Source organism: Sander vitreus, chromosome 19, assembly GCF_031162955.1.
Source record: "Sander vitreus isolate 19-12246 chromosome 19, sanVit1, whole genome shotgun sequence".
In the NCBI taxonomy this organism is placed as follows: Eukaryota; Metazoa; Chordata; class Actinopteri; order Perciformes; family Percidae; genus Sander; species Sander vitreus.
The window spans coordinates 18,490,056-18,503,815 of record NC_135873.1 but is presented as its reverse complement, the minus strand read 5'-3'; the positions used below and the strand labels follow the sequence as shown (position 1 = coordinate 18,503,815).

The 13,760-nt window shown below is 38.3% G+C and overlaps 1 protein-coding gene across 1 annotated transcript in view; it reads right to left on the bottom strand.

The window, feature by feature from the left end:
* adam19a (ADAM metallopeptidase domain 19a) overlaps positions 1-13,760 on the bottom strand; it is a 313,483-nt gene that overhangs the window by 35,256 nt on the left and 264,467 nt on the right. The window contains exons 11-12 of the mRNA XM_078275712.1: positions 5,577-5,719; positions 4,953-5,130 (exon numbers count right to left, since the gene is read on the bottom strand). Coding sequence (XP_078131838.1) covers positions 4,953-5,130; positions 5,577-5,719 — 321 coding nt within the window. The remainder of the gene's footprint in view (positions 1-4,952; positions 5,131-5,576; positions 5,720-13,760) is intronic.

The window sequence follows — 13,760 nt, the reverse complement described above, 5'->3', positions numbered from 1 at the left end:
ATGCTATTAAGTTATCTTAAAAGGTAATAAACATTAAGTTCTAAATGTTAATTATTAAAAAAGGTTGTCATGTCTCGCTCCTCTGTGTTTAGATATGTTTCCCTTGTTCAACAGTTAGAATTACTGAGTCATTCAGAAAGGGCTGTTACAACTTACAAGTTTGCAGTTGTAAATGTTAATGTTGTTAATAAACATTCTTTCCAGATGCCCTGCAGCACCCAGCATACCCATGTTTAAATGATAAACCAAAATGCTATACAGACAAAACTATTATATAGGGTAACTTATTAGAAAGTGGTACCCATTACACACACACACTAGACACTTCTAGGTAGCAGTTCCCGACAATGACAACTGTGATTGACAAGTTACAATTTGAACAGATGTTGACAAGAATATATATTTTTTTAAATCCAGAGACGTGATTTTGTGGCTGCTTTAGTGTTATGTCACATACAAAAAGACAATGGGCCTCATTCACTTCCTCATATCTTCTTAAGTTTTCTCTTAAATATGTTCTTAAGAAAGTCCCTAAGAAAAGTCTACGTCGGATTCATCACGTGTTCTTAAACAGCTGAATTGTTCGCACCTGTGTTCTTAGGATTGATGAATCCCACGTCTTCTGAATTGAAAGCGGGTGCCAGTTGTTCCTAATTAGCATAAGAAAATGTCCCGCAAATTCCCATATAAGGACATGACATTTCCTGTGCACCTCCTGGGAAGCGGGAGACTGCGTTCAAGAGATAATTGTCGGAGTCGCAGATGAAGTCATGTACAAGTGTACACTGCAGTGCTGGAGGAAGTACTGAATCTCAGTACTTAACAGTACAAATAACCAGAGACATATTTACTTTAGTAAAAGTAGAAGATGTCCACTACCACAAACAAGGCCAGCTGGCTTTTAAAAAAAGTTCCTATCCTAACCAGCATAAAACGGAAATATGTTGTTAGAATCGGAATGCGGTTGATTTTATTCATGGATGTATTTTAAGACGGTTGTATTTGCTTTAACCATGCAAGTAAGCAAATAAAGTGTGTGAAGCAGCGACAATGGGGAGGAGATGTGAAGAGGTCCAGCCAAATAAATAAGATATGAGATATGTGTCTTACGCTGCCTGGCGGAGGAGTAAACGACGCTGTGGAGAGGCAACTATGATTTAAAAACGGGAATAATAAAAAACAAACATTTTCACTTTTACCGGAGGCTATATTACCGAGGGTCAGCAGCGCCGCCCGGGCTCTGGAGCACCGGAGCCGGCTTGGAAGCCGATGAAGGATCGACGGTGCCCCATATATCTATGGCAACCTTTACTGTTGAGACAAACTTGTGACGGTCAGGAAGACGTTTTGGCAGGAGGAAAAACTGATCAGAAAATGTAACGGAACGTTATAGAAATGTAGTGGAGTAGAAAGTATAGATAATTGCTGCAAAATGTAACGAAATAAAAACCACTCCATTTTGGCCCTATAAATAGCGTGATCAATCACCAAGTAACGTAGGATTTAAATCAGTTTAATTGCTTATGTAAATTGTAGTGTTTGTGTTTCTTTGCATACTATGATTTTCTTTTTAAACAAATGATCAGAAATACATTACAGTACTATCATTGTAAACAACTGTAGAATTAAATAAAATGCAGTAACCAATTATTTGGAGCAAATTGTCATCACTCAAATGTGCATAAGAGTGCTCTTGAGTGTTCGTAGATTTTGTTCTTAGCTAAGAACAAATCCAAGATAAGAAAACATTAGTGAATGAAAGTGAAAGTAAAAAGTGCGTAAGTGGGGTTTAAGAACACATTTCTTCGTAAGAACAGTTGGTGAATGAGGCCCAATATCTTCTGTTGCCAGGCTAAAAACAAATGGTGGATTTGACTCAAGCAAGAGAAAATAAAGCCAAGTATATCAGCTAGAGAGAACAGAAAGGGGATTACGGGTGAATACAAGAAGAAAAAACACTGACTTTTTGTAATGTGATGTTCATCAGAACAATAAGACTGAATTTGTTGTTGTTTGAATTCTAAAACTAAAATGTCTCTGTGACTTTTCACAAATCTACTCTCTGTACAACACTGCTATTAAACTTTACTGTAAAATATTGGTGGTTGTAAAATATTTGATTGTAAAAGGACTCTGATTTCCTGTCTTAGACAAACAAAACAGGAAGAGGATTGCTTTTAGTTTACAATCTGGAACTCCACACCCATATGTATGTCATGCGTATCATACACTTAGAAATCGAAAGGTGAGACCATTATGCAGCATTCTGTAGCTTGTCTCATTTGCAATACAAACAAGTGGCTTGTCAGCAGCCTGAGCTCGACTGTCAGCTCCGCTCTGAGTGGGAGTCATAACAAACAGTCCCGTCAGCGGTGCTGCTGTTGTCAGCTACCAATTTGTTTCCTCCGTTTTTAATTTGCTCTGTTGCTTGAACCAAAGTAGGTTTACTTAACCTCTGGGTTTATTGAGCGCAAACACTTTATCCCGATTTGAGGAGACTTTCAGAAATCTTTCAGCTGTGTTGCAATGTAGAGCGCATAACTGATGAGGCTGCAACAACGCTGCTCTATGCAAAGTAAAACCTGAGGTGAAGGAGTAAAAACAGCTGCCATTCCTACTAGTGATGTGAAAATTAACAAATACCATAAATACATATACACACATACTGTATATTATATAAGACAACTATTATTTAATGGACTTTAAAACCCATTTTTTTCTTTATCTTCCTTCTATTTGGGATAAACATGGTCCGGGTTTTGGCTCTACGGTTCCCATCATGCATTGGGTGATGTAAACAGTATAATATACTCTTAATAATAAGAGTATAATGTTACTGAGGAAACTTTACCTTAGCCTATTTTTTTTTGCCTATACTTTTAACAAAATAATCTTAACTTAAGGTCCACTTGCTAGCTTTTCGTCATCAGCAAATGAAATTTGAAAACTCTGGAAAAAGCCACTAACTGGACCTTTAGTTGAAGTTATTTTATCAAGCTTCTATTGCCAAGACCAAGAAAAACTTTCACTCTAATGTACTTATTTACATTTTAGAGCTGATGTGAGTAAAATAGATCAGCCAATGGCAACAGCTCATTCTAAGTTCAAAAATACACCTTGCAACACCTTTAAATGCTTCAACAGTGTGAATTTCCCCATTGTGGGAAAAATAAAGAATTTTGAACCTTGAATCTTGAGTCTTAGTCCTCGACGCAGCGGCATGACATTCCCCCTCTCGCTCCCCTTTCAAGTCTAAGCTGTCCTGTCGAAAATAAAGACCTAAAAAATGTTTCCCCAAATATGATTTTTTTTGTTATTTTTAGTAGTTCTTATCACGCTCAATGTTCAAGTGTTTATTTTTCAGGTAAGTTTGGGTTTTATTAGTTATTTGATTCTATAAAAACAGGGTGAAACCTCAAGATGTGCGAATGATGACATGATCTGTGATTGACTCGCGATTGGTCAGGCGGGTGTATGGGCGGGACTTCAATACCTTTACTCCACTGCCCGATCACTACTGCACAGACTCTAGCTCCAAAATTACAAAATGGCAGAGCCCATACCCGAGATATATTGGCTTGACTTTCCATTTTTATATACAGTCTATGGTTGAATCTTGTTTGTTTAAAAAACAGGAATGTAAAAAACATATGGTTCTGGAAAGGAGAACTTTGAACATCTACATTCCTTTACGACTTTCCAGCTTCATCTGCGGGAAATTGTGTGATATATGATGATATGATTGAAACCTCCAGAACAGCTACTGAGTGGACCTTGTGGTGAGATCATTTTGAATGGAAAGCCATTGTTTTATATTCAGTTTAGTACAGTATAAAAACTAGGGCTGTCAAAATAACGCGTTAATTTCGATTAATTAATCTGAGAAAAAATATCGCAGATTAATCCATTCCATATTGACGTTTGACCCGGAGCCGTTCTAGCCACCATTGGACTGTAAAATTAAGGAGGGAGACGAGAATGTGCTGCCTGGATCATTGATTGGAACATTTACTTGTAAAAATCTTCTTCCTGCCAACCCTGGCTACCGAAATCTGGTGCCACTGATATGTCTGCGCTTCTCTCTGATCCTCTGAAACAGACGATACAGGTAACACAAACACCGCTGCACGTGATGCTAGTTAACACTATACTCGACAGCAGCTAACGTTAGCCTACCGCTAGCTAGTAGCTGGATTAAACACGGTTACAATGCTGACAGCTAACGCTAAACGGTGTACAGTTTGAGGATTCAACACCGGTATGTAACAATCTGCAGCTGCCGTCGGAAAAACAACATAGACGTTCAATGAAACTGGTAAACTACAGCCTCGTGGTGCATTTTAAGTTATTGTAAATGTCCTTTTCCCATCTGGTGATTGTTTTTGTCATTCAACAGCAATTTACTAGTGAAATAAGTTATTGTTATACATTATTATTAAATCATTTAATTTTTACCATATGGCCTTAGCAATAAACAAGCCGTTCTTTAATGTCACCAACTGTTGTTTAGTACCCTTTTTTTTCCTTTTCTTTTACTTTCTTAAAAAGTATCGGTTCAGGCACCGTTAATTATGTATGCGATTAATTTCGATTAATTAATCACAGAGTATGTAATTAATTAGATTACATTTTTTAATCGATTGACAGCCCTAATAAAAACAAGTTGATTAACACTTCAAACTTACTTGATATAGGTAAACATCACAGAAAAGATCTGTTTTTGTTGTAAAAGTTCTGTTACACTGTGTAGTAATGCAATCACAATTCCATCATACCATATGGAAACCAATAAAAGTCAAACATTGTGGAAGTGTACAAAAAAACATTTAAAGATCTTAAAGACCACAGTATAAAAGGATAATAGGCAAAACATCAGTGTGGTCCTTTAAAAATAATGTATCACTAGATATTGGGAGTAGTTCAGACATCTATCAATGAATAAAAGTGCTCACATCAGGTTCTCCACAATCACACTCTTCTCCATCCTCCACAAAGCCGTTTCCGCACTTTTTGCCCCCCACCAGATCTTTCATGTTGGGCATGTTAAAGAGACACATGCCCCCTCCCTTCTGGAAGTAGCTGTCCAGGTCCCGTTTGCTGCAGCGACTGAAGACGCGTGGGAATGGATGCCTGGAAAGGGACATTTTTAATAAATTTTTGAGGAGCTAAATTTGCAAAAATATATTACATTACAGATTAATCTGTTCTGTCCTTACTTTGCAGAGATGCATCAGTAGCTCCTTGTGTTTGTGTTTGTGTGTGTGTATTGTAGGACAACATGCAAAGGCTTTCACTACAGGGACATGTTTTCTTTCATTCATATCAAATTAAATGATCATGTGAAAACGGTGATTAAAAATCTATGATGATCACAATAAAGTAGAAAGGTTTGTGTTTTTATATCTTGGAGAAATCAAAAATCTCAAGTGACGAGTTCTCTAGGCAGCCACATTAATATGCAATTTGTTTTTTTATCTTCAGCTGTTTAAAGTGATACTCGTATGTCAAGCTGTTAGCGACAACAGCTCAGTGTTTGCAAGTTTGTGCTGAAGCCTGATGCAGTGCTTGAGGCTCACCCGGTGGCAGCAGCCATCACACAGCCTCCCTGCTCAGCGGTAGCCTCCACACAGCAGCCGTCATGGTCGTGACTCATGCCAAAGTTGTGGCCGATCTCGTGGGCCATGGTGGCCGCAGCGCCGATGGACACCTCTGAATGGTCCTGTGGGTGAATTAGAATGAGGTCTCATTTATGTGACTGACAATATCATGTGAAGGCTGATAGGCATGGCTGTATAAACGCAAACATCCAGATTTTATTGTTTTTATTAGGGCTGTCAAACGATTCATTTTTTCTTTATCACATGATTAAAATTCTATTATTTTGCATTTTAGAACTGTTTTTCTGTTGCTTTATGAACTTGACTTTAAGATTTGTATTTGTTTATTATTTATTTACTGTAAACAAAAGAAAAATCTGTGAATCTGTCATTATTGCACAATAAAGAACATATCAACCGTAGTATGTCTTTAAGACCCGAGTCTTCTACGATGCTGACAGGTCTGCAGTTAGTTGCCCCCCATTTTGCAAGCTCTGTAGAATTTTTTTTGGATTTGGTTTCATCCACAGTTCGGCAAGTAGCACTCTCCAAAATAGTGCTTTGCCTGAGCCTGTTAGCATCAACCTAAGTCATGTTAACTGTACTACTATGCTTAGCTCGTAGGTGGTAGCTCAAGCTTGACGTGCTTCTGTGATATTTTAATTCGGCTTTACACAATGTGCATATGGCTTTCGACTTGTCTACTGAGCCGTCTGGGAGTTTTGGAAAATAAAAAGCGCCATTCAGAATTGTGTTGCTGCTGTCTTTCTCCATCATGCCAAAGGGCGTAAATCCCAGGGAGGTCAGGACCCCCCCAAATCTAATGGTTGTCCCCCCCTAGAAATATCATTAAAACAATGCTGTGTATTGTAAATAACATAATGATGTATACTTAAAATATCTCTGTAAGTAGTAAAACAATACAAACCCCAAAAAAAGCTTTTTAAGTTTAGAAACATTTTGAGTCCCCCCTCCCTTGCCTCACAGTGGTTTGGTCCACTGCATGCTGTACCTTAGGATCTGCACTAGACTCACAGTCACATCGGGTAGTGACAGGAATGTATTAGTAAGTAGGCGGTTCAAGGCTGTTTTATTCACATTAAACATCGGATGAAGTTGTTCTTTTCTCAAATAGAAATGATGCAGAGTAATTAACAAATTTGTCATGACAAAAAGTTTGCTATGTTAGTGTAATATAATGTAACGTTACCTAGCTTATTTAATAGCTTGTTGGATAGAAATGCACCCACTACAACTAACGTTACCACAGCGATAAGCCTAACGTTATGTGTGTGAACTGATATTCGGGTTAATATTGAAGATATAGAGTTGTGTTTTACCGAATATGAAGTTAAGTGGCTAATCAGTTAAATATATATCCTCTGTCCCAGACGAAACCTAATATTTATGTGGAGGACGCAAAATTATTTTATAATTATAATATGACCGTGTGATGAACCTATGAAACTAACTCATATTTAGACATCTGACGTTAAAGATTTGTGTTGTTGTTGCCCAGATAAAATGACAGAGAAATGAAAAACAGGCATAAGATCCTTTTTCAGTACACCAAAACGCCAAGTAAGTACAATAAGTCCTCATATCAAGACAATTTGGTAACATCTTCATGCTTATGGAAATAGCCTACTAACGTCACTATGTCACAGGCAAAGGAGACAGAAAGAACTGAGGAACAGGGAGACCAGGGACAGTCAGGTGTAGAGTCTCAGGTAAGTGTGGTGAGCTTAGTTCATATTTTTGGAGGTGTGTAGCTGTCAGTGTGAGCAGATGAGCTTTACTAGTGGCACAGTAATTTACATTATGATCAGCTAATTTAACATGTGTACAAAAGCATTGCATTTCTTTTATATGGGGAAATATTTTAAAAATAAATCATTATGTTTTAAGGTATTTTTGTGGCTCGATTGTAAACAACTTAGAAATAAATAAATGGTTTTAAAGATGAATATTTTGGTCAATTTAGTCAGCTTTTTTATTGAATCAAGAGAAACACTGAAAAGAAGGATAATGGTACAGTACCCATGATCATGCCTGCAGCAGCAGGATGTGTTACGAGGAAGTATGGCACCTTGATGATAAGTAAAGGTGCGGCAAATGGTCAAAATAGGAGCCTAGCTAGAGTCTAGTGATTTTAGAACAGCTAAGGGGCTTTGTTGCACGACGCGAAGCTGAGTGAAGTGTAAAATAAAATAAATGGCGGCATGCGATTAAAACAAATGTACGCGTTATACTCGGCCCTTAAATTGCATCGCGATTAACGCGTTAATGCTGACAGCCCTAGTTTTTATTTAAATATTTTTTTTACAGTCCATAGCTGAGTTCGAAACCGTTTCCTATCACAGAAATAGTGCAGTAGTGTGTTTGCCATTTTGTAGTGGTGTAGGAATTCTTAGCGGTTAATGTCATTCACTACATAGTTCACTATAAAATACCCACAATGCACGGCTAATTTGAGTGTAAATATGATGCACCCTATATTTAAGTTAATTAGCACTAAACACAAAGTACAGCTGAGACTGATGGGAATCAAAAATGTCTACACAATTTCACAGCAACCCAGCTATTATTTGTCAAAATTTGAGCAGCTCACCTACATACCATCCCTTGAGCTACTCTGCTATCATTGATTAAAAAAGCACTCATTTAGACTTCTATGGGTCGAGAAAAGATAAGGTACTTAATCAGTACATGTATTGTAAAGTTGAACTCTAGAAGTAGGAAACAGCCTGTAGAAGTAAGAAACAGCCACAATGTCATCATTCCAAAGGTAAAAAAGTAGGGCTGTCAAATGATTAAAAATGTTTAATCGCGATTAATCGCTGAAGTTCTATAGTTAATAGTTTTATCACAATTAAAATTCTATTATTTTGCATTTCAGAACTGTTTTTAGGTACATAATAACAATGGAAAGCAATTCTTACCAATGTATCTTGATTGGGACTCAAATTAATGCAAAGAAAGTGACTTTATGAACTTGACTATTATTTATTTACTATAAACAAATGTGTGAATCTGTCATTATTGCACAATTCCTCCATGTACCTAACTAAAACACCACAGCAATTGACTGAGATGTAACACTAACACTAACCACCGTTAAGGCAAACGAGTGCAAAGTCCAGCCAGAGTCAATATAGTGTTTAGTAACTCCTAAATAATTTTGATTACTCACTGACGTCCAGTGATCACCGGTTAATGAGACAGCGTTTGTACTTTGCAAAAGTTCCAGTTTAGCTGCTTTCTCCGTGTCATACAGGCTGTGTATGCGTTAAACTACTGTCCCCCTCGATGGCAGTGTATAAGACGGGTCAGAACATGTCAACCGTAGTACGTCTTTAACACCCGAGTCCTCTACGATGCTGACAGATCTGCAGTTAGTTGCCACCCATTTTGCAAGAGCTGTAGTCATTTTTTTGGATTTGGTTTCATCCACAGGTCGGCAAGTAGCACTCTCCAAAATAGTGCTTTGCCTGAGCCAGCTAACATCAAACTGCGTCACGTTAGCTCGTAGGTGGTAGCTCAAGCTTGACGTGCTTCGGTGATATTTTAATTCGGCTTTACACAATGTGCATATGGCTTTCGACTTGTCTACTGAGCCGTCCGGGATTTTTTTTTAAAAAGAAAAGCGCCATTCAGAAGTGTGTTGCTGCTGTCTTTCTCCATGCCGGTGTCGTGCCAAGGTACTTATCCCCGCCAGGATTTGTATCCCCTGGCCGCGGGAGCGCGCGTGCACTCGGAGCGGAGCTTCGGTCCCCCTACAGGTTGTCTCATTGGAACTACAGCTGCAGCTAAAAGTTACATAGTGGAAGACTCGACAGGGTTTTCCATAGTAAGGGTCTCATTTATCTACATAAATACGTGTATTTGTCTGTTACATTAAGGCGACGTGTGAATTGTTTAATGCGTCGTTTATTATTGTGGATTAATCGACAGTGTTTTCCAGTTTCAAGTTCTATATTGACATGCTCCTTAGCTATAGGCCTATCTATGTTAGTTATGCAGGTTAATGAACAATATTTTTTCCTCGTCTTTGCTAACCCATCCCTCCCTGCCGTCTAACGTGATTTCTGTTTTAAATCTTTAATTTTTTTTTAAATTTAGTTTAATATGGCTTTTCAATTAACTGTTTTGTTCACCTGTCTGCCATATAAATTACAGAGGGGATACACATTAGGCCTATATCAGGCCGTTTTTCACCTGATATTTTGTGTATCCCCTCCCCTAACATGCAAAGGGTCTGTCCTGCCATCATTTCATGTGTGTTATTTTCTGACTTTACCAGGTCACAATAAACAACCTGAGACAATATGGAGATGTCTGCTGTTTTCTAGCAAAAGTTACATAGGGGATACACAAAATATCAGGTGAAAAACGTCCCGATATTTTGTGTATCCCCTCTTTAACTTTTGCTTTAAAACAGCATACATCTCCATGTTATCTCAGGTTGTTTGTGACCTGGTAGACACAGAAAATAGCACACATGATGGCAGGACAGACCCTTTGCATGTTAGGAGTGGGGATACACATTATATTAGGTGAAAAACAGCCTGATATAATGTGTATCCCCTCTGTAACTTTTGCTTTAAAACAGCAGACACCTCCATATTATCTCAAGTTATTTATTGTGACCTGGTAGACACAGAAAATAACACATATGATTACAGTACTGACCCTTTGCATGTTAGGGGAGGGGATACACAAAATATCAGGTGAAAAACGGCCTGATATTTTGTGTATCCCCTATGTAAGTTTGGCTAGAAAAAAGCAGACATCTCCATATTATCTCAGGTTGTTTATTGTGTCCTGGTAAAGTCAGAAAATAACACACATCATGACAGGACAGACCCTTTGCATGTTAGGAGAGGGGATACACATTATAGCAGGTGAGAAACGGCCTGATATAATGTGTATCCCCTCTGTAACTTATATGGCAGACAGGTGAACAAAGCGGTTAATTGAAAAGCCATATTAAACTAAATTAAATTAAAACAGAAATCACGTTAGAGGGCAGGAAGGGATGGGTTAGCAAAGACGAGGAAAAAATATTGTTCATTAACCTGCATGACTAACGTAGATAATAATAAACAACGCATTAAACAATTCACACGTCGCCTTAATGTAACAGACAAATACACGTATTTATGTAGATAAATGAAACCCTTACTATGGAAAACCCTATCGAGTCTTCCACTATGTAACTTTTAGCTGCAGCTGTAGTTCCAATGAGATAACCTGTAGGGGGACCGATGCCCCGCTCCGAGTGCACGGACACTCCCGTGGCCAGGGGATACAAATCTTGGCGGGGATAAGTACCTTGGCATGACACCGGCAGCCTGCCTGCATTCTGCAGCAGAAGATGTGTTATGAAGAAGTACGAAAGCGCCAAAGGGTCAAAATAGTAGCCGTTAGGCACGACGCAAAGCTGAGTGAAGTGTAAAATAAAATTTTAAAAAATTAATCGCATTGCGTCGACCCTTAATCGCATCGCGATTCTTCTTCTGAATTATGCATACTGTATAAAAATAGGGATGTGTTAACTGTCTGGAAATGTTGATGTTGTGCAGTGAAATCCTTCACATGCTATTTAGCACTCTGGGAGCCTCAGCACAGAGGTAATGTATGTGAAGTCTGTGCTGATTCTGTAGGGGCGAGCGTAGCTTCCACAACCCGGTGAGCAATAGGACATTGGGATTCCACAGAGCACATCTGACCACCAGAGAGCTAACAGCCCATTAGAATCTAATCAAGCTGAGAAAAGCTATCGATCTCTCCAGCTGTGTTCAGTTCAGTCCACTGCACACATATATGAAGCCATACAGTTACACAGGCTGGATAATACTACATAGTGGGTATTTTAAAGCTGCAGGCCTCCAGGAATGATTTTAATGTCTAAATCCTACACCAACCAAGACGGTCTGCAGCAGACAACAGTGCCCCATCCTTAAAGTACTGCAGATTTGTCTCATATAGTTTTTTCAAAGAAATATTGCTTATCCTGACTATGTTGATCCTAAGTGTGTGTAAAGCAGTTTACAATTTTTTTGTCCAGGTAAAAACAACGCCTTTCAAACTCAGGTGGAATAAAACTCTACTGTATTGAGAAGCCTGTAAACAAGTTTGGCAGTAAAAACAGAATGTCAACAATAATGACAATAAATGCCACCAAAAGACAGCAAAAAAGGGCAATCCAAGAAAATCATATCTGTGAGGATGATTAAATCGTTATTATCCAAAATAAAGCTTGTTCAGCACCTGCATTAGATATGCATGTGAAAAAAACCTCTAAGGTACTAATTTGTCTTACTTATTCTGTTTTTTCTGCAAGAGCTGACAAACAACAAGTGGACTGCTCGGCCACATTAATACTTTCAAATTTTTCTTGAATTGGTAAGGTAGGTTAAGGTTTAATGAATAGTTTGAGCATGTGGGTTGTGTTATTTTCTGAAATCTTTACTTAGAATTTCTGAAGTTCCATTATTCATTTCTTTTAATAGTTGTGAGGTAAAATTGTGTTTTGTGGTGGTTTAAAGTTATGTTAGTTTCAAGAGATCTTGTAATATCAGTTTTACTCAAATGGGAATTTTTTTTATCCAATAATTGCAAATTTCTCTAGATGACACAATATTTTGCTTTGCTTTTGTAGCAGCAGTTTTTTTTTCCAGTGAAAGTTTTAGAGGGATTTCATCAGTCAACTAAATAACTAATAAGTACTGTGGAAAATAGTTGAGCAGCTTCAGCCAGAATTGCCAGATTTACAAAAAGACAAGTTATAAACTATATTAGTTGTGCAGTTTGTTGGATCTGAACCAATTGAACAGTAAGGCCCTTGGGAGGACAAAAGGCAATGCCATGTGCATCCATGCAAACTCTACAGCCTAAAAGTCACACTTCCATGAGAAGTAAGTTTAAACATGGCTGGAGGTATAAAAACTACCAAATTTGTAGTTCACACCTACATGTTACCTGCAAGAACACTGATTTCCTATTGGCCAGGGTCCCTGGACACCACAGGGGGCTCCGACCAGGTGACCTAAGGAATAAAAGTCCCAGTCGCCCACTTATCATTGTCATTCATTGCAACTTCAAGTTGCTACAGAAGACTAACCATTGCTCTCCATTGCATCCATGCTAGGAAGCACAGTCAAACATTTGTACTTTAATTAAATATTTCATTTACCGGATGAATGAACTATTTTGGTGTTCTTATAACACTTTGGATCCTGTTAAAACACTGTGCATCAGTGCTTCATCTCTGCAGAAGAGAAAACAATGTTTCCTCTAGAAAAACATGGACATCGCTTTTCTTCTCAAGTCGACTGAGCTGCATTCTTCATTACCTTTGAAGAGAGACCAGCTTTTCCGCTATCACTGACGAGTGATACAGATCCGTTTTGTTTTAGCGTGGAGCATCTATGGGACCAAACGAGCAGGAACACACAGTAAGGAGGCTTACGTTTCTGGGCAGAGAAATATACAGGTGCTGGTCATATAATTAGAATATCATGAAAAAGTTGATTTATTTCAGTTATTCCATTCAAAAAGTGAAACTTATATAATGTATACATTCATTCCACACAGACTGATATATTTCAAGTGTTTATTTCTTTTTACTTTTGATGATTATAACTGACAACTAATGAAAACCCCCAAATTCAGTATCTCAGAAAATTAGAATATTGTGACAAGGTTCAATATTGAAGACACCTGGTGACACACTCTAATCAGCTAATTAACTCAAAACACCTGCAAAGGCCTTTAAATGGTCTCTCAGTCTAGTTCTGTAGGCTACGCAATCATGGGGAAGACTGCTGACTTGACAGTTGTCCAAAAGACGGCCATTGACACCTTGCACAAGGAGGGCAAGACACAAAAGGTCATTGCTAAAGAGGCTGGCTGTTCACAGAGCTCTGTGTCCAAGCACATTAAAAGAGAGGCGAAGGGAAGGAAAAGATGTGGTAGAAAAAAAGTGTACAAGCAATAGGGATAACCGCACCCTGGAGAGGATTGTGAAACAAAACCCAATCAAAAAATGTGGGGGAGATTCACAAAGAGTGGACTGCAGCTGGAGTCAGTGCTTTACGAACCACCACGCACAAACGTATGCAAGACATGGGTTTCAACTGTCCCATTCCTTGTGTCAAG